General features: G+C 39.1%; 1 protein-coding gene across 1 annotated transcript in view; it reads left to right on the top strand.

The window, feature by feature from the left end:
* LOC124170765 overlaps positions 1 to 22,483 on the top strand; it is a 41,756-nt gene extending 19,273 nt beyond the window's left edge. Inside the window, exon 4 of the mRNA XM_046549706.1 lies at positions 19,527 to 22,483. Within this exon, the coding sequence (XP_046405662.1) occupies positions 19,527 to 20,012 (486 nt within the window). The 3' untranslated portion in view covers positions 20,013 to 22,483. The remainder of the gene's footprint in view (positions 1 to 19,526) is intronic.
* The last annotated feature ends 573 nt before the right edge of the window (positions 22,484 to 23,056 follow it).

The following is a 23,056-nucleotide window of genomic DNA, read 5'->3' as shown; positions in this document are numbered from 1 at the left end:
AAGCGGCCACGAGAGATAATCTATTAGCTTCGAGACATTCCGACGGGGACTTTTCACCTTGATCGGAATGGTCGCAGCTTCTTTCTTAGTTATACGAAGCAATTGAAGGTCATGTTTTCTTCTCAGACCCAAACGAGCAACCATTATTGAGAAAGTAAATGATAATGAATGCAATACGAGAAAACAGGGAAAATATGTTTTCTAGGTCCTTTCATAATTTGAAGGACAATAGACCGCGAAATTCTTGTGTTACTATCGAAAACTAAGCTTGCACACACCTCGCTAAAGAAGAACTTTAGTTCACTAGATTTATTTATTTATTTATTTCCATACCACCGAAAACAGCTCTCTACGGCCTTTTACATCGGGGTTATTAACATGGTAACAATTCAACGTAGACAAACGACCATGCCCTGGATTGGGGTAACTTAACCAGGCGGGACTCGAACCCGCGACCTCCTGTTTGCGAGGACTTAACCCCGCCACCACCGAGGCCGGCGATTTTACGAGAAATCGGAGCTAAAATATACAGAAATGCATTGTTCAGAAAAATAAGAAATTTATCTTCTACTTAGCGCGCTAATCATTTATTATAAATCTTAAAGCCCTCATTCATTGTAAAGGATGAGATGAGATTTTGCCATTAGGATATTTCATTCCATCAATGTCCATTTACATCATGATGGCAGCAGTGGGACTTAAAGATGTATGAGTTGTGATGATGTGTCATGGCATCAGCTTGATAAAGTGCACTTTTGGTCTAATCCATTAAAAAAAGGAGAGACTACAGCTTCATGATTAACACAACTAGCTGACTATGTGGGACATTCACCCTGATAAGGCTTTGATTACAAAAATGTCTCATGAGTGAGCAGTAGTTCGCAATAGAGATACAAACACTAATGGTAATTCTTTAAATTATGATGCCTGAAACTGCAAACATTTCTCATGAAATTTTTATGGCAGGCCGGTAAAGCTGGTGGATTTTTGTAGAATTTCACTAAGCAGAGCCCCAGATTTTGACAAATACTATGCGTTAAAATAACGATGTTGTGATTGATAATTCTTCACTGATGAGCTTCATCAATCCACAGCTTAGATACCAATACTGGCAGAGATGTAGAATTAAGGTTTCCACATCATTTATACACTTTTCGTCCAGCTAAAAATGCATCATGATATTTAACATAAAAAACTTCGCACACCTTCGTATAGAGCGCCATTAATTGCCTAATACAGAAATTATCTTGGGGAAAAATACTCAATTAGCCGAATGAATTTAATTGGAGACTGAACATAGCTTTATATCAGTTGATTATTATAGGCAATATAGATATCATATGCTTCCTGACTCATTTGCAGAGCACAAAAAACGTGACTCAAGAACGGAGGAATGCGCAAAAAAGGCAATAAGAAAGCACGTAATTAAATTGACAAGTGGATAGAGAGAAGATTGAGGACACTTTTAAATCTACCCAAACAGAAATATAACGGCTCTGGACTTAGGCGCTGCGTTCCCTGAAATACGCCACGCAATTCTACTTGATGGTTTGGAGGTAAATACCCCGTCACGGCAGTAAGATTGCCGATGAAATTTGTGGGAGGAAGGGAGCAAACGCCATACGTGTATACGTTCCGTGCCGACCCCAATGCTCGCCAAATATCAATATAGATTGCTATAGCATTGAAATTACCCTCTGAAAGTGCCATTTGGAAGGTAACACGCTATTTTTACTCTCTTTGGGAATGATTGTATTGATATCAGAACTTTTTCTATTAGCTATTTCATTCCACAGATATACCTTAAAATAAAATACTAGAAACGTTTTAATCCAAGGGGTGAGAATCTCACGGTCACCCGGTGAGATGCATTTTCCATAGGGCACATCTAAAATGTTTAAATTTCTTTGTACCTTTTTCAATTGGGTTATTCACTATGAAACAAAAATTACCCCGTAAGACGCCTGCGATTGAAATATTGAATTGTTCTGAGCAAATAAAAATTTTCGTGGAATATTATTTCATTGTTCATTAGGACACAAAAACCTGTAAAACCAGATAAAAGGAATTACGATCAACTTAAGTCAGCATGAAACTCGAATTGAAACTCTTTCAAGTGTTTATCATGAAGCAGGGATGAAAAGATGAATTTCTTAAATAAAACTCCGAAAACGAAAGCTTAAGTGGGAGAAAGACTTTTCGTAATTTTGGAGAATAGAACTCATAAAATTGGAAAAAGAGGATCAAACGGTCGATCAGATGAAACAGTGCAACGGCGAAAATTTCTCGCGATCGTCACGTCGAACAATAATTTTTCCCGCACAGAAAAAGGGATTTCAATTTCATTGCTGAGGCACCTTGAAAGAATCCCTCCGCCACGGCGCGACAGCTCATGATTTCAGCTGCTTAGCCATCTGCAACACGCACGATGCCCCTCCTACTGCCTTTATATCGTAATTCCTGCCTCGATTCACACAATCGCTCGGAATGAAAGTTGAAAATACTTGACTCACTATTTTCGAAGCGGGGATCGCGTTCAAAACGGTCGCACATGAGTGGCTCTTGTCACTGACGGCAGTTGATTGCCAGAGAGATCCCTGGACTCAGCGCCATTTCGGAGACTCCTCCTAACACTAGAAACGCTTTCCCTGAAAAGTAAAGGGAAAAACCTCAGTGATACAGGACTGCAGTACCCAGGATTATAATTACCTTAACCTCATTTTCAAAATACTTTCCCCAACCAATTAATTTTGCCAAGGATTCAAGCCAACGAAAACTTGTACTTGACTTCTCAGCCACATTTGCCTTCCAAGCATAAGATTCTGCTACAAAGAGATTTCAGCCCGATATGTCAAAGAAAATTTCGCTAAAAACATGGCCGTTTTCGAGTAATTTTGATAGGGTTGTAAGACATAAAATGGCGATAAATAAGTAAGGGTTATCAAAAAAATTATTGATAATGAGCATCCTCCCATTTTTTAATAGCCTTTACTCACATGTCAACAGGTGGGAGCCTGATCTTGCCGCTTCCGTGCCAGAATGAATTTTAATACTATAGAAAAAAGTGGAATCATCATCACAGAATGACATTTTTCCTATTCAGTAAAAATTTTGCGAAAAGTTTCGATATTTCAGAAAAAAAGAGAGAAAATTATCGCAGATTTTTTCGGTATGAGGCAATATTTTTTGATGACGAAATATTAAAATAAATTATAACATTGATTTTAAAACCCAAGTTTTCATTCGAACTACATAGAAGACAATCAACCAACTTGCCATAGTCCAAGTGCCTACGTTTGAATTATCAGTGAAACGAGATATGTTCTCCAAGAAAAGGGATTATGGGTAACACTTCTCTGTCTAGTACTATATATATAATTAAAACATTACTAAATCGCCATCACTGCACTATTTCCTATAGTCGAAAAACATCCCGTCAACACTGTAATTTCGACCTTCCATCAGACAGGCAAATAGCATTAATATTGCAGGGAAAGCGATTTCGGGATATTGGTGGATAGGGCGGCCGTCAACAAATGAAGTTGAGAAGTGTGGAGGAGGGGAAGGAGCTGCTCCTCCAAAGAGCGGGGGTCCGCTGAAGGTCAGCGCGCAAGGCTCAAAAGCCTGATGCTCAACCAATCAATATCTCGGCCAAAAATAACCGAGCAAGTTTCACTGTGATGTCACACCACAGGAGCCTGTCGCTCATGATGACGCAGACATTACGGAAGCAATAGGTTAAATAATAAAAAAATAGGCGTTAAAAGGCAGGAATGAGTAGCCACTTAACGACCATATCCAACCATGAATAAATTCTCCATTTTTTAATGTGAGGTAGATTTGACGCGATGTTAACGACGGCTCTGGACAAGAAATTAAGCTAACAAATAATATTGTAAACTGCAACTGACTAAGTCTTTCATCATTAAAAATACTTAGAAGAGTTGGCCTGAAGAAGTGAAAGGATAGCTTGTGTCCTATAGTTTTCGACAGGAATTGTAGTTACAATCGTAGAGGAATAAACTTCCCACTAAGACCACCATCCTTTAAAAGATGATTACGACATTAAATTCTCCATATTCACATAATATCATTATTTCCCATATTCATCGACAAAAATCTCATTAGCTCAACCACTTACACAGTGCTTCAACCGAATGGTTGGTCTGGAGCTATACACGACGGGCGCGTGTAGTGTGAATCTTCGCCAATTGATGGAACTACTCTCCGGAGATGCTCAGTTCCATTAAATAGCAACTACGTCCCACATTTCCCAAAATCCACCATCCCCCACCCATCAGTCCTCGGCCCTTCTAACGTTTACCTCCCCTCCGTAGACCAACAAAACAAGTGCTTCTGGCACCCCAGATCATTGCTCGCTTAGGTTTCATGTTACGATGGTCATAAATCTCTCGAAATGAAACATCAAGTTACATAAGAACAAGAGAAAGGTGTTTCGCCCCTCCCACTTTAACTGAACTTTCTCGGTCAACCTTCTTCAAAGTTCCTGGAGGCCAAACAAAAAATGAGCCACCTATTGGTCCCGAAAGTCTCTAACCATGACTTTCGGCAAATGATGAGTTATCGTGATTGAATTGAAATATTCGTATTGTGTACAAAATTCAAAAGAAAATGACGCCAAACACGGTATATTTTAGACATTTTTAAGCATTTAAAGAATGCTAGTAGTTTCCATGTTAAAAATTAAAAATAGAAGTGGAATGGGGAGTAGGAATGGATAGAGCCCGGAGTTCTATACCAAGAGAAAATTTCACTGAAGTAGAGTAAAAGTTTAAAGTTACCTGAGATCAATGGGAAGTGGTTTCTTTCGAATAGCTACAAGAGAAAGGTGTTTCCCCCTCTCCTTGCCAGCCCTCCCTCTTTTCACGCGACTTGCCTTCCTGGCCCCTAATTTTTGAAAAACGGCAATGGCATGAGTCACAAATGTACCGTGTTCGGTGACAACCAATAAATTTCCGCAATTTGTGTTTTACTTCCGTGAGATTTCAAGAATAGAAATGCGCACCAGATATAAAAAAGAATGAGTCCAAATATGACGCATTTCCGAAATAATTTAACTTTGTTAATCATGGTTCTGCGACTTTTATTTATCGATTTATCAACTAACCACGAGTTCCTATATTAGACAGCACCCATAAATCGATGAGAAGTTTTCACTACAACAGCATAATGTTGCTTGAATTAGCATAATAGTATTAATATAATTTCCACTTATTTATCCAATGATGAAAGTAATAAGGATTGCATGCGATAATTAGACAAAGCAGATATGTGCAAATTACGCTATATTTTACACGTAAGTACACAAATAATTGTGCGTCTTATGTTTTCGATTTTCTTCCATATGTGACAGTTTAAAAATTGACAGATGGCGAATTTAAAAAAGTTCTGATCCAATCTAGTAAAAATAAGACAGTTTTCGGATTTAGCGTTCAGAAATATATTGTACTCCATCAACAGAACTTGAAAAACATGGTTGAATCGTAAAAATTCAGGCCTGCGTTATTATTATTAGAACCAAACAAGACGAGACAGACTGAAAACTCCACCTGCACATATCACTCAGCTCGCAAGTTTCTGCATAGAAAAAAAATACTTCACCAAATGCCATGATTTTACACGCTCGTCCCTCGCTCCCGTCCGCATTCTCTCCAGTGCCACGCTGCTAGGAAGGCAGAGTTCCCAGGCATCCAGAGAACACGCTCCATTTCCACCACGGCCCCATCCATGCTTTCGCAGCCCCCCCCCCTTCCTCTCGCTGAGCGGATGATTCATTCTAATTCCCCCAAATCGCCGCTGGTGACGCCCTCTGACGGGTCATTTTTTGTCATTATTATTGTTATTCGCTTTATTACTTTACACCTTCATATATCTTTGTGGTTTTAAAAGTCGCATTAGATTAGTAACTTGGCTAGAATTATTTTGTTGTGAACGTTTACTGCCAAAAATAATATATTCAATAAATTACAGCATGTAAAACTTACAATTTCCAATCGATGTCAACTTAGATAAGCTATAGACAGAAAAAATGCAGTGACTGATACATTTATTAGTTTCACGTCAATAGTATCGTACTCATCACTCAAATTAGGAAAATCGTTTAACGGGGCGATCAGCTTTCGCCTTCATCATTCTGATGAGAGGAATACATCGCATTACTTGGTGGCCCAATAAAAAACCCACGCATTCCACAAAGGGACTACAAAATCGACAGGAAAAGATACAAGAAAGCCATATTATTCATTCTATATCAAAAACCTAATATGATAATGAAAAATTAATGTATGCAGCATTTCTCTAGATGTTCGCAAAATCAGGCTAATATACTATACAAGTTTTGAGCATTTACATTCTCAAATTCACCAATTCCCTGAATCGGAGTGAATGTTTCGAAAGTTAAAGTAGGACTACACGGTAGGTCCCTCACTGCAATTACAAATAAATGAATTTCTCCTATGTGACCTCGATACCGATATAATGGGAAAAATAAATGGAACTGCAAAAAACATATCAACGACTGATGGAATTCGTGAGACGACGTAGCTGAAAAAAGAGTTCATACAGAGGAACAAGTAAGGCACATATAAAAAGATTATAGACACTCAAAAAACGAAACATTAACATAATCAAAACATGAAATTCTATGATAAGAATATTTCAAAATGTTTACGATCTACCTCATCTAGCCCTGGCTCGGGGGAAGATGGGGCCGGATTGTGTCCTCACCCGAGCCACGTAAAATAAAACAAAAGTCAAGTCAGTTTGCTGTCAGGTTTTCTAGTAAGTATGTCCATTTTAAATTAATACGCATCGATTGACGATACATTGATTGACTGACGAAATGTTCTTCTTCAAACAACTGTCGCACGAATAAAATTATAAACACAGATATTTACCGACAAATTCTGATTTATACCACCGTATAAAGTCAGTAATAAATATATATAAAGTCTATGTCAACTAATTCGAATGTCGTGAGAAGATCTTCCTCGCAATAAGTTTCATCCCCGCCTCTCTCACCGTCAATGTTTCCTCTACTGTCAGTTTAATTAATCACACGCAGGCAAATAATTCTGTTACATCAAATCAATTCTGAAGAGGCGGAAAAGCTAATTTTATAAGCAGAAGACGAATGAGATGACGTTTTATGTATCCAGAGGTCGGTGGGAAGTAAGGACCTTCTTACGTAGTGATACCGGACTCTCAAGACGAGATTATAATGCACCTGATATGGAGATTTCGACTGGAAGCTGGAGATATGAATTATATCCTCAAATGGCAAAATGTATAATTAGGAGTCGAATTGCGTCATTATTAATGAAATATATCTCACTAAATGACATTTGTAAACGAAATTCCATTTTAGCAATGGTGGTAAAATATAACGAAAAATTGATATGTATTCGCTCAGTAACGTATTCGAAAGAGTTTGCCACGTAAGGTGTAGAGTAGATAGAGATATATGTGTACAACTACTGGGTTGTATAGCATTATCAATGGAGGTTAAGGTTTTGTAACATTTCATTAAAGTACGAACTAATATCTGTAATGAGAGCCCTCCGAAATGCCGAGCCACTGAACTCTGCTTCGCAATCAACTAAATTACCTTCCTTATTGGCTTTTAATTTAGAGATAAATATTTTCGTCATAAAAGTTACGTGCAATTTTCCATCTCATAAGAACTCAATATTATAGTTTTTCATACCTAACTTTTACACATATACCAAGAATTATAACACCACATTTTTTATTTATTTAAATATTTCTGTTATACTTTATTTTATATAGTTTCTCCATGTATTCAATATTGCTTTTATGTTTGATTTGAGTTAACTTTTATTTTTATTGGCTTTAAATTTTATTTACCCGCCTATTTATTTCTTTGCAGAATACCCCTCTCACCTGAAGTTAATGCTTCTTGAAAGCAATACTTTACCACCATCGAAATTTTTCTACGGGTGCAAACTATATTAACTAGAGCCATCGTGTCATCGTACACCGTAGTGGGAGTTAACGATGGCAATGAAAGGAAAGCAGCACTTTGCCTTCGTGGAAGCCAAAAGATGATTTATGGGATCAATTCATCAATGATTTAAAGTGGCCGTCTCAAAGCATGGTTAGTATCACGTGATTATGCTGTATAAGGAACACAATTTGCTGGAGGCTGTCATTCTTTCAAATACCCCAAATATGGCAAAGTTTCACGGCATGCTGTTAAGATATTGTGATGAGATTTATGGGGGCAGCCATTGCCGCTGCTTCGAGTTAAGCGACCTTTCCAACAGTTGCTATAATGACTGGTTTCTGGCGTAACTTCATGAAATCGATACTGTATGAAAAAGAATTAACGAAATTTGTGATTGTGATTTGTAATACGAAGTTAAATTATTCATTTTAATATATGGGTATAATCCCTTAATCATGTAAAGTTCGAGTCCCTGCGGCGGCAGAAATTTTTCAGTGTCTCCGACCCTAGCTGGTGTGCTTTGTGAACTTCAAAAACAGCAATCCGTGGTCCCTTTGGCGCCTTTGGAAGAGCAGCCAAACGCCCGCATCAGGTTTCTCTCCAACCTTCCATCCTTACCATTGCCAATGGCGCAAATGACCTCAGCTGTTCAATGTACGCCGTTGTCTCCTGCAGGGACAAACGAACCTAATAGATACCCAACAATCACTGAGTGAATTAAGAAATATGAAAAGCTTAATGGACAACACGTTGTTCTCCGTCTTCAATGCCCGCTTGTCAGGATAATGTCTAAACCTGGTTAAGATGGTTACAGCGGGAAATTTAAACTTAAAAATTTCTCTGAGCTCTGGGGGGGGGGGGTTTATCCCTCAAAACCCCCCCTTGCTGCGCCACTCCATCCAAGAAACCTTTCAATCTAAGGATTTTTAACCAGTGATTATTGAGCTGGTTCACTGACTCATTACTCCAATTAACATACTAACATAAAAGCAACAGACGAAGTGAAGTACTTGGTAGTTACGATAACCTCGAACTTCTCGTGGGAAACACATAAGGAATATTTGCGGCATAGCCCTGAAGAAATTAGGATTCGTCAAGCGTATTGTGGGAAGATTTTCGGATGAGAAGGAAAAGAAAGGAGCTATTTCGCACTCGTCCGACCGCACCTTGAATATGCAGCGAGCGTATGGGATCCGTTGCAGAAAGACTTAATCCGCGAACTAAATAAAATACAAAGGAAGGCTGCGCGATCCGTCAAAAACTACTACGGGCGTACAGACAACGCTACCCAGATGTTAAGCGAATTAGGCTGGGAGCCGCTGGATACTCGGAGGCTGCGCGCTAGGCTTAGATTGCTTGAGGAATTGAGAATGGATATCTTTAAGAGCGACACGGAGAGCATAATATTAGAGCCCCACTACATTTCCAGGCCCGACAGAAGCGACAAAGTCAGAGAGATGTTTTGCCGAACGCATAGATATGGGAATTCGTTTTTCCCACGAACCATAAAAGACTTTGATAAATGCTAGTCGTAATTTCCTTAGAGCACTTCCTTTTTATGTGTAAACGGCAGGTGTCCTAACACCCCTTTTAGGCGGCTTGCGGGGTATTATGTAGATGTAGATAACTCACCGAAATCTGTGATCTGGACCACAGAATATCAGGAAGAACTGATTTATTTTATATATATAATGAAGTAACCAAAATAAATGCTTGAGTAGAATGATAATGGGTGGTATATTTAGGTAGCAGAGCAAGGTTTAACAGGACACATCACTACCCCTCCACCAGTAATCGCATACTTAAGTAATCGCATTGAAATTTTCAGGACACACAAACTTCACCTTTTTAAATACTTGCCTGTATTTCGAAATCGAAAAAGTTCCATCAGTTCTCATAAGCAAATTTCAAATCTTTAATACACGTAATTAATGAAAAAGTCTACTTTATGCACTGACAATTTCAAGATGATGTCCTAAGTTTAAAATAGTAATACGTGACGTAAAAAACACTAAACACGAAAGGGAGTAACGCGTCCTGTTAAGAAAAACTCGCCATTCCCAGAGAGTCAATAGTCTTGGAAGGTGAGATAGAAACCATAGTTTAATGCCCTCCTCGAAGGACGGCGCGGAAGAGAACTGTCACAATTAACAGCAATTAGTCACCATACAGCTTTCTGTCACACTCAATACCAGAGAGATGAAAAACTAGCGTTACGAAGGAATATTATGCACTAATGTTAGCAACATCTGATTCTAAGATACTATCTATGCTACCAAGGCCAATAATCTAATATGGGAGGAATTTCAAATATGGATGTGTTCAAGGCGGGTGTACTTGAAAGCCATTGGTCCACTGGGATTGAGATCGCAAGAGCAACCAAGGAAAGGAATACAGTAATGCCTAAACCGCTCATCCGATCGTAGTGATGCGTTTTTCTGCGATGCTTAATAGTGACGGCCGTGAGTTTCCTCACATCCCGATGAAGCTTCTTATGAAGCTGTAAAAGAACTGGTTCACCTCGAAGCCTCGGTAAGGTTATGAGGCAGGGCTGCGGAAGTAGGATTAGGCGCTGAGTAAGACATAGGCACGAGATCCGAGCGCTTGCAAAATTGCTAGCTCTACCCTGGCCAGAGGGTGACGGAGGGGATTTTGTACAACTTGTTCGATGGCTACTGAAGCACTGTCCAATTGGGTTCTCCAACAGGGCAAAAGATGGTATGGTATTTGAAGGAGGCGACCGACAGCTGAGGTCATTTGCGCCATGAGGGTAGGGTATGGAGGGAAGGGTGGAGAGAAACCCGGCGTCGGCATTAGCCTGCTCTTAACGAAAGGCGCCAAGGGGACCACGGCTTAACGTCCCATCCGACGGACGGGGTGTTGCGCTTGAAATGTCCTCCACACAACACTCAAGCAGGGATCGGGCAGTCTCTGAAAATTCTCTGCCACTGCCAGGATTTGAACCCGAGCCCGCCAGGTCGGAAGCCAACACTCAAGCCACCACACCAACCCGATCCCCCAGGGTAAAAGAAGTGTAGTGAACGTGCTCGTTTATTGTTAGTCTCAATCTATCGCTGCTTATGCACTCAAGTCTCGCGTACTTCCCTTTACGGCAATAGTTACACTAAGCTTGTGGCGAGATGTAGTGAATTATACCTTCGTGCATCATTCAAGACGTGATACTTCAGGCCTTTCCGACAAGATCATTCGATGAAAATAAGGGGAATATAAAAACTTGGAAGGTTAGTACGGGGTGAATTTTACCTTCGATAATCTAAAATAATATTAAGGTAGGGTCATTAAAAAGCCCTCTGACCCAGGCCCACTAGGGTGTTGCTTATTTTTTATTTTTTCTAGGATTTTTGATTTCTACCTCTTAAAATATGCTATGGGGTGCAGAATGGATATGCTAACAATTTCAGCTAAATTGTTTAACATTTAGAGGTCGCTCAAAGAGCATAAATGCAATAACATTAAATTTTCCCAATTTTTTGAAGTAACATCATTTTCAGGGGTAACGCACGATTTTATGGCCCTTTAGGGCGTAAATTCGCTCCATTTTTACGTCCGCTCAACAGTTTTCCAGGAATACAATACTTTACCGCGAGCTACAGCCGCGCGTCACACCCCTGACGGCGAGCTGGTCGCTCGCGGGCCGCATTCACGGACAGCGACCGTCATTGCCTTACGCCCCTCGCGCCTTCCCTAGCGAAAGTCGGCGGAAGAAAGGAGGAGTCGTATACTATGTTGGCGTTTTTCATACCGAGTGTTTGCTGTAGTTTATCCTTTAAATTAACTACATCACTGTTCTTCGAACCTAACATATGAAAAAAAGGAAATTCTCAGGTTTAAAATCCCAAAAAAAAAGATAGACTGAGAACCTTAAATATGAAAACAGCTAGTTACCTCTATTTACGCTTGTTGAATCAATTGAAAATGCATTATTATATTCGCTAATCTCCATTATTCAACGCAGTCGTGAACAATCTCAGCAGTGGCCCGGCCCGACCACTAGCAATTCCGGTGAGTTATGGAATCTTTAATGTTGTTTTTATTTCATCAATCAGCCATGAGATTTATAGAACCACCTAATGACGTAATATGCAAAATAATGTTTAATTACTTGATTCAACGGATTAGTAAATAATTGCTTTAGTAGACACCAACCCCTGTTACTACAACATAATAGCAGCAAGAACCATTGCTGCTGATCTCGCGCTAATGCCCAAGGCATCATAGATCACTGCAATTTAGGGTGTAATGAGGATTGTCCTACCAATCTATCTTTTACTTGACAACTCCGTTGGCGTATCATCAATAGAATTCGTTTCAGAAACATCCTCACTACTTAAGATTAAAATATCATCATTTCTTAAAAGAATGACGTATCATTAACAACAATGTAATAACATGAAAAGGGAATCGATAGCGATTTAGTTTTACGAGGCCTACTTGGTTTTCTGTGTACACTTTAATTCAGACTTGCTGCGATACTCGTCATATCTTCTCTTCCTCTCTACTCGTCGCGCCGACTTCTCTGCCGCCTCTCTCTCTATTAAGTGCTTCTTTAAGGATCTCATTATTTGGCAAGCCAAAGGCGCTTTATAGTTGTCCCGGTAAACCAAGTTCACCCCAACCAGCCAGTTTACAATGCATTTCATATTATGCGCATAATATATATGACTATGATTTGGGTGATTAGTTTTGTTGGTGCAAGCAGAAACTCAAAACTAATAAATGTATGGAAGTTTTTCAGAAAGAAAAATATTTTGAAAACTCTCTCTTTTTATAAATGCTAGCTTAGGATCTTTTGAAGTAGGTGTCCCGGTCGCCTCTGTATTTTCAAGAGCACTTTATCCATATCGTTTTGAATAACTTCCAGAGCATTTACCGCGGTAATATCAAAGAACTGATCCAATTTTTCATTCAATTCCATGTCATTCTTTAGCTGTTTCGTAGATCGCCTTCAAAAATAAATCTTGAATTTTAACAGCTCACTGCACACTGTGCCTCTATTTAATATATTTCCCGTATTTCTTGAATTATTTGAATTCTCGACATAATACTCCGGAATGGGACCACGGACATCATAGTTAGTCTCATATTTGCATACACTCCTTGTTTCATGGTTAAGTGGTGGTGATAGAACAACTGCAGTACTTCGCGAATCAAAGTCAGCTTATTTTTCACGAAACAAGCAGCGGTAGCTGTTATAGGGACGCCGATGAGGAATACTTCACTAGACTTGAGCGCGATAAACAACATTGTATTTATCAATAGCGTTTCGACTTCGAAAATTTACTCTACGCCATTCAAAATCCGACTGCGTTGAGGTTAAAGAAAATGTGAAACACGCAAACTTGGGTAAGAAAATATACACAGTTGTCTCTTAACATCATTCTTAATGGTTCCATCTATTATGCGAATTCATCTCAACGAAAAAGTCTCCAGAATTTATTACAATGTAAAACCATACAGGTTTTTAGGCAACTCTTCCTTTCTTCCATCGACTCTCTTTAGGGAAAGCGCGAGGGGGGCGTAATGCCGTGATCAGTTGACCGTGAATGCGGCCCGCGAGCGACCAGCTCGCCGTCAGGGGTGTGACGCGCGGCTGTAGCTCGCGGTAAAGTATTGTATTCCTGGAAAACTGTTGAGCGGACGTAAAAATGGAGCGAATTTACGCCCTAAAGGGCCATAAAATCGTGCGTTACCCCTGAAAATGATGTTACTTCAAAAAATTGGGAAAATTTAATGTTATTGCATTTATGCTCTTTGAGCGACCTCTAAATGTTAAACAATTTAGCTGAAATTGTTAGCATATCCATTCTGCACCCCATAGCATATTTTAAGAGGTAGAAATCAAAAATCCTAGAAAAAATAAAAAATAAGCAACACCCTAAGGCCCACCCTCAAGCCCCTCCCTAATCGAAACGAAGTATTTTGTTTGGCAAGCTGGCTTATTGTTGAATAAAAGGGACCCTCTCGGGGGTCAGTTCCATTAATTTAGGTTTCTGAGCGGCGACGGATTTCCAACGAATCAGAGTAGTTTTCAAAAACACATAAGTCCTGGAGGACGCAAAACAAGGAGATTTCCCACAATTGGCATGGTAATCGCCCAATAAACAATGCTTAGAGGCTGCCGATATTGGAGAGCTTTATCGAGTAAACACTGCGAACTATAATGGGTACAGAAAGAAGAAATATTCAAAGCATAGCTACTCAATCATTTACGCAAGCTGCATCACAAAAGGCATACATTAAATAAATTGCTGACACGATCAAGCAAGTAGTGATGAAGTAAATCATGGAAAAAATTGAATGGAAGGCTTGTGATTCTCATTCACGTATTATTCACCGCTATTTTTAAAAGCAAACTTTACATACTTGAGAGTAAGAGTGATTGTGAGGGATCGGTTATCCAAAGAGGCGATTTTTCACTGCCATAGCATCGGCGAGACTAAGATGCATATTTATATACCCCATTAAATTCACGCTCCCCAAAAACATTCTAAACATCCGTGAGGAATAGGATGGTGCGAAAAATTAAGTGTTTTATTTCAAATTTACCATAATACGGGAAAGTTGTGGCATTTCGGATACTTAAAAAAACAATTAAAAATATTATTCAAATCGGATTACAACTTCCCGTCGCGCAAAGCGTTTACGAAGTACTTGAAAAATTACAAATTTCACCCGCTTTTTCGTAATTTTAAGAGCATTCCAGCATTTTTATTATGATACAGGGAAAAGATGTGAGGGACTTTATAACCCGAAAAATATGTAGTATCTTACTTAAATAACATTACGAATTTTCTTGCATATCTAAAACAAATCTTTTTCGCTTTATAAGGATTCCCGATGGATGCATAAGTAACGGAAAATGTGTAAGGGTATTTTTATATTTTTTATTTGATAGCTCAATATTAGCGTGCGTCATTTAATTACAGACATATATTCCAATTCCACCAGCTGGTGGAGCAAACAAAGGAAGAAGAAAACAAAGAAAGGAAGAAGGAAGAAAGAGAACGAAAGAAAGTAATCGAAGAAGCTCAGACCAGATTGAAGCGTAGTTTTAAAATCTCGATTCTCTGAAAAGCGAATGCATATGAAATTTGTCACTCCAGCATTAAACTTCGAATACTCTGATTTCACCCAGCTCATTGACTTCAACGAAGTTAGGTTATCTTCTCCATCTCTTCTTCGGAAGCTATGAAGCGAAAATATCAACTCTGGCATAAAATCAGGGGTAGAAACACCAAATTCGTACAAAAAATGTACATCTCTATGTTGATGTATGATTCATTGCTTTCAATATTTACGTTATAAGAAAAGCCTAGTTTTGAAGTATTTAAAATTACAATCATGAGATTTTAAAACAATCTAAGAGGTAAAGTTTAGGGAAATCACTGAAAAACACGATTTATAAAATTTTTGATGGCTTTACGCGATCGGTGGATATTAGAGGAAACTTAACGAGCAATGAGAGAAATTTTCGAAAATTCAGACCCTTGGTGTGATCGACAGATAATTGTCTTAATAAAACTGTCAGATTCATTTTTTTTTCACTACTCATTCTATCACAACTTTCCCGCACTACAACATCTCTGGAATAAATTTTTTATCTTCGTCGCACAACCCTACTGAGTAACGTATTCCATATATATTTGGGCTATGTTTTATTTAATATACTAAGCCAATTTTATGACATGTTTCCGCTTATACCCTTAATCTGCAAAAAATCTAGAAATTTCATACGAGTAAAAAGGAGGAACTACTTTGAGGTTAAATATATTTGAAGAGAAATAGTGCCAACATAATTCATACCTGATAAGTAATAAGCTTCACTAGAAGAGCAGGTCAATGTAATAGGCCCTCGCTAATCCAGAGCATTCGATTTACCAATGGTCCATGCGGGAGTGCGAATGGAATAAATTTTTAATAAATTCTTATTCAATTCATTCGAATAAATTTTGGCTGTCGCCAAATGTAACATAACTATGAATACATTTTAGTCGACCGTTCAACTATGCATATATCATTAACGGCAGCTCTCCATCCTAACTGAAAGACGAGAAATACTATTCCCTTTGCATCCTCCATAAATACCCGTACGCACTTTGTTGGTAACTAGAGGCGTCATCAGAGCTGTCTTCATTCACCCTAAATTTCCAAATAACCAAAACAAAGGCATTGTAACTCGCACCAATGTCACCGTGTACAAGGGCCCTAAATTAAGTAAGGCCGCCCTATGGCATTTTCTCAACTTTCTACCACTCAGTTTGGAATGATAAAAATCCTGCATATGATAATGGAAGAATAAACATCTACAATCTATAACAATTTTACTGCTCATATCACGCAAGCGTAAACATTGCTTTCCTGGGTTGATCAGGCTCTGCCGACGTTTCAAGGGCTAATTCCACCATCGCCAGGCATTGAGTACCCACGGAAACGTCGCCAATGCATTAACTCATCTGGTGGAATTTTCGAGAAGGCTTTACCCGAATTGTACGCCAGGAAAGCGAGAAATCTTACATCACTTCCCTGACTACAAAAAGGTTAATGCGGGTGGCATGAAGATGGCAGACAATGGATTTAAAATCAATCACTTCTTTACTCAGAGATTGATGATTCAAAGAAAACACTAACTTTTCCTAACTAAAGGGGCGTATGTAAGGGGGCCCCCTGACCCCCTTGAAATGAGGAGAAAATGAAAACATTAAGTAGGTACCATAATCTGAATATGCTAAATGAATCACGTTCGAGGGCATGGCGGTGGTATGCAGGATATTTCGCCATTTAAATTATTATTTTTGTATATTTAAATATAAATTACAGTGAGGCTCATCGCACGTTTGGCGGGTCAAATGGAGCACATGGTAGCGCACTATTCGCGGGTAGCCCACTGCTCACCTTTTCACGCCGCTTGAAAGATTCTCCTGATTCATTTCCTGGGTATTACTCTAAAGAATCTCACATGACCCTTATCGTAATTCTCTCTCCTGCATGTTACATGCATCGTGAAGGAAAAATGGTGGAAGATGCTCATGTAAATTTTTTCGGCAACGGCAAATTTATGAAAATAATACGAGACAAAAATGGAAATTTGTTCTAATACAAACAACTAAGATCAATCGATGAAATTAATTGTTAATATGATCACGTAGTTTCGGAGAGAATATTTTGTTACAACAGAATGTTTTAAATAGGGTAGTTTCCTTCATCAAAGAAAACGAAAGGCATTGATTGCGATTCGTTACCCACCATTAGTGTATTCATAATATACAAATTATTTGATTTTAGAAATACCGGTTTAGACGAATGGCAAGGATCTATTTTATCCTCATTTGAAAAGATTGGCGCCCATGCGATGCCACTCCACGTGACGTCACAGGGACCTAGTTTTTCTACGAGTAGATAAGAGTTTTACATCGTCTGAGATTACCAATGCATGCATGAGGCACAGAGCTCAGGGAAACAGGTCTTAGCAATCACCTATTAAAACTGGCTAAGGTCGGGAAGTTTTCTTCGTTTGATAAGGTATTAATAATCCTTATTAAAGCCAATCGCTACCAGCTAGCATGATACTCTGCTACCTGCTAGCATCCTGCGTCGCATCAGCGCTCAGGGCCTCGCCCCAAGGTCACCTCACTTGCGACAGCGGGAAGCAGAACCATGGAAGAAGATGGCAGAACGACGTCACGCGGAGTCCCGGCATTCATACTTACCCGTCGCCTTTTCGCGCGCTTGAAAATTTTCACTTTTCATTTAATCGCGAAAAATAGATATCGTCATATAAAAATCTAAAAGCGTGAAATACTTACTCCAGGAGAAATAATCTTTCGATTTAGGCAATAAAAAAATAATAGGAAACTACCCTATTGCCGTAATCTATAAGCAGAGGAGAAGGAATAATTTTTCAAATTGTGATCTCGGAAATTTTTCATTTTAAATGTTCGTTCAGAAATCCCCCCTCACCACCTTCCCTCCCTCTTCCCCTTTCTTCCACTCCCCTCAACCTAAGAGCGCTTTGCAGAGACGCACTGTGCAAGCGGCTCTCAGGAGTGTGCTATGAGCGGTGAGGCAGCTCCACAAAAAGAGTCGTTTATGCCATCACTTCCCTCAACATGGGGGCTAAAAGCTAAAAAGTAATCAATATATTGAATAATTTTACCCGCAACTAGGTGAAAACTAAAGGTTGAATTAAATGATTGTCCGCCGTTTGATGACACCGGTCGTTTAAAAGGCAAATTTTAGAGAAACTCGTGGCCATTATTTTTTAAATCACGGTTTTATAATCATCTGCTAGTCCAGGGTAGCTGATGAGTATCAGGTAACTTAGACTTTTGTATCAAACACAAATACGTGTTAAGCACCTAACGCATGGCTGAAAATCACTCGCACTGGTCCTATAGCGACACAAAGTAAAATAAGAACATATATTTCTTATTTTACTTTTAGACTTCGTTTACGGCCACAAGAAGTTCAAATTTAATCATAATAGACTGTTAGAATGAGCAAACGTTCTGGCGATTTTTCTTAGCTTCGTGGCGGAAATCACGCGAGCTCGCGTGCAACCTCTCCGTGAAACAGATTTCGTCTGTTACGAACCGATGTAAAGCGAGTCTATCAATTCTTAAAAGTTCGGCAAAAAATTATTTCCCTATTTTCTGATCCCATGCTTGAGGAATTTATCGCTTGAATATATATCTCCCAATTATTCGCGAATGATATTTTTAGCGTAACGCATCAATTATACTGAGTTAGCGGATACAAAATTTATAGTGCAGTATATGTCGCAATAATATACCAACGCTTTCCTTCAAATGAGCTTGAAAAGGCCTTAACAAAAATGGGGAAAACTACACAAGTAATCATAAGCATTTGCTTCACAAATGAGACCTAAGGAATATTGAGTTGAAAAAATCAGAAATTATCTCTGCCACAAGCATGAACCCAATGGCGTAGCCAGGTTTGTGAAATGTTTGTGGGGTTTGCCCGAGATATCGGGGCCTTTCCGGGGTGTATAGAAAACACCCCAGGGCCCGATGGTTCATCCCCAGAAAATTTTGGGATTTTGCTGCTGAAGACGTGATTTTCAGAACTCAAAAGCAGTAGTTGCTCTTATCTAAATCTTACTCGTTTTTGGCGCCTTTTTTTAAAGGTTCAAGAAGGGGTTATAACCCGCAAACCCCCCGTGGCTACGCCAGTGAACCAAATACATACACAGAGAGTCGTTGCTGCGCGTTAAATAGCTCCACAAAATTATTATTTTGATTTTTACGTGTTTTTAGGTTTTAAAAATCTGATATACTCAGCAGTTCACCGTGCAATATTGCATAACAATTATTCTTCCGGCAAGGGAAATTATCTTTTTGCGTAAATATTTCAAATTCCAAATAGCATCTCACCGTGGACTTAATTTCTTTGGGTGTGTGGAGGATATCAAAGAGAGCACTGCCCACACGCCACCAGACAGCCTTGGGCAATGGCAGCGTGTCATTGGAAGTTATTCTAATTGATTCATTCTTTCACACAGGATGTGGCGTTCATCAACCCTGCGAACGTGGTCTTCGTGTACATGCTGGTGCGTGAGCTGCTTGGAGACGGTGAGGGAAGCAGGGACGGAGACAAGGACCCCCTCAAAGCAGCCGAGGCCGAAGCAGTGGAGTCCGAGCAAGGGCTGCAAGCTGTGGTGCTCACTTGCCTCTACCTCTCCTATGCCTACATGGGCAATGAGATCTCATATCCTCTGAAACCATTCCTTGTGGACGAGGATAAGGACCGCTTCTGGGACAGGTGCCTCTCCATTGTCCACCGGCTGTCACGTTCCATGCTGCGGATCAACGCCGAGCCATCATTTTTCACCGAGATCTTCACTGAGCTGAAGGCCTGTGGTTCCAGCACCACACTCAGCAGCCCGGGGACCACGGTGGCGAGCCGCGACGGAGTGGTGTCTCCGTGTGTCAGCACCACCAGTGGCTCAGCCGTGGCAGTGGGGCCGGGCAGCGGGACTGGGGCTTGACCTGTGACCACGCTGCACGTCCGCGCCATCCTCCGGCAGCCACAGTACGTGACCAATCTGTGACTGAGGAGGGATCGGGAGGGACTGGTGCTTGAAGCTGGTAAGGCTTCGCGCGGGCAGACAGCAGCCGGATACTGCTTCCGGGCCAGTCAAAGTCCGGCGGGCACATGTTGGGCGTCTCTGCTTCTAGGAACCAAGACACACCTTAGGGAAACGAGGATAAACAGAGTTAGGGAGAATAACCTCTGAAAGAATAAGCCATTCTGCCCAGGGTGATACGTATATACATTGTATTATTGTACGAAATGATGAGGAGTAACTTTCCATAATGTTTCATTTGTCACCCTGAGTACATCTGAGTACGTGAATGGCTGTTGCTACCTTTGTAAATCAACCCACAAGTTTTTAACAGTGTGAAAACTGGTAACCTGTGAAACAGAATATGAATCCGACGTTGCTGCCACAGCAGAATGTATGATAATGCGTCCTCAATGCTCACTAGCATTATTAATCCAATTAAAAAAAGCAAACAAATGGACCGAATCCAAGTGTTACGGCCCACATAAATGAAACACATCAGAACTATTCAAATGAAAAAGAATGATATGTTATTTATTGGGAACCGAAGATATTTTTTTCTCGAGTTTTAATTTGGCATGATTAGTACTAATGCACATGAAGTGCCATAATATATTTTCTATAACCAGCCACAAAATTAAGTTCTAATCATTCTATGATGAATGATGTCCAATTTAAAGAAAAAATCTCAAAGCATTACTGATATTATGCAAACCGGATATTAAATGAGTTACAAACTGATAAGATGTATTGCTTATCACTAAATGCTCGTATGGGAGGAGAAGTGATAAAAAGTTATTGTTTGAAGGTGCATCTTTGAAAGATATTTTCCCTTAATTTTTAGATGATGCATCAAGTGGAACTGTGCAATTGCTCTAAAAGAGATATTATAAATTATGTTCTTTTCTAGGCCAACAGGCCCAATTCCAATCATGGTATTATGTTGCTACACCAACAAAAGACTATTGAGCATGCAATAATTGTTGTATAGCAAGGTTGTGGTTGATTGAGAGATGTCATAGGGGTCCATTAGGTGTTCAGATAAATTCATTGGAATTTGAAGGTATTTCACAGCGGCAGATATACATTTAATAAATTGTTGCTGTGGTGCGACAATAACATTAAGCCAAACTGCTTGCTTTCTAGGCTTGAAAAATTTGAACGGATTACTTGGAAAAAATTTATGTGCCACAAGCAATGCTAGTACTGCTTCCAAGTAAGACATAATCTCCTACAGCCGCAGACCTTCAAAATGTCAACAATCAGAGAGATTAAAAAATCATGTTATACCATTCAGTTCGGAACAAAATTTTACCAAAAAGAGGTGCAGAATTTTGGAAAAAAACACTGAAAACAAAGCCATGGAAATGAGTTGTTGTGTTAATAAGTTGTGTTGTTAATTGTCAGTGAATGCAATGCGCATGATGTCAAAGGAGACTCAATTAAATCATATTGACAATATAATCAAGCGCTGACTCAAAAGGAAGAGTAAATGTTTTATGTTATACCCTCCAAGGGCTTGTATGGACAGAGAGAGAATGATGAATGGGATATGTGGGTGAGCAAGGTGGTTGGCATAATGTGTTCATGTTTAACTTCAAAAGGTTTTGTCTGTTAAAAAGGCAAACAAGAAAAGGCTTGAAAAGTAATTCAAGTGATGTGATAACTCCCTTTTTTGTAGGAGACGAGACATAACCAAAGAACTGCCCTAGATATTATTATATGAGTGTTGTGCTCAAACTTTGTGACGCAAAAAAGTATTCTGTTGTATTCTCTTATGATGTTGAACAATGTTCCTGCAAAAAAAAACAGAAAAGTGTTGTAAAGTTAAATTACAAGTTCTCATCATAAATATATAGTAATTACTAGGTCATGAAATTATTAAGACACAAGCCAAGACTTTTTTGTATGTGCTGGCAATGTGGAATACTTCTAAGCTAATCTAATCCATTGAAAAGTTATCATTATCTTCCTTTCATTATTTGGGGGATAGAGAATGTTCACCTAAATTTTATGGACATAATGTTTCCCTCAAAAGATTAATTCACTTCTCCATAGGTGAAATTGCCGCCCACTACAGATCCTTTAAGTCTTAATTAGATTGGGGAATGTAATTTTTTAGTGCTAGGCTTGTACACTTTTTAGTGAAAACCATGATGACTTAATGTGATGGGTGAACAAGAAAAAAAGAAGAATGCATGGAAAAGGAGCCCTTTTTTCCCAAGCCAACATGGATGTCTTTTAATACATGAATACAGTTGTTTCATTTGGTATGGTCACCACAAAATAATAAAGGCCAAAATAGTGAGAAAAAAGAACCTGTGTCTGTATTTATTTTAACTGGACATCATAAACTGTAATAGTGCCACAATAAAGAAGTATATGCAATAAAATATCCTAAGTATCAATACTGCCAGTCAAGGTATCAAATTCCACTCTTAATATATATGTTAAAGCAAGAAAACACACCCCAGCCATAACCCATTCAAAATATTTTGTGTTAATGCTAAAAAAATATTTCAACAATTACTGTTATTTGATTTTGTAATAATTATAAACCAACACTTAGTTTCAACCGTACAAATTGCAGCTCATGAACAAAATATGCAACTAAGAAATCCTGAAGTAGAGATGATATTTTCTCTGCTAGGAACAGAAATTCAAACAGCAAACAAATTTTCATGAATTGTAATCCATTAGATTGTATTTATTACCAGTTGAAAAAAAAATTAATGCTTTTGCCTTCCTAGTTCCAATACAAAGAGGCCAACATGCAGGGTAACCTTTAAAGGGATTCCTATCGGTGAAACCAAAATGTGTTTAAGATTTCTATTCTGCAATTCACCATTGAGTAATTAAAAGGCTCACATCACATCACATATTTAAGTTTTAAATTTCAATCCCTAAACTAAGCTCAAACTTTGCTTCGCATACAGTTTATTCAATGAAATTCAGATAATGAGCTG

Source organism: Ischnura elegans, chromosome X, assembly GCF_921293095.1.
Source record: "Ischnura elegans chromosome X, ioIscEleg1.1, whole genome shotgun sequence".
Classification (NCBI taxonomy): domain Eukaryota; kingdom Metazoa; phylum Arthropoda; class Insecta; order Odonata; family Coenagrionidae; genus Ischnura; species Ischnura elegans.
Note: the sequence above shows the minus strand (reverse complement) of the source record. Positions and strands in the feature narration are given on the sequence as shown.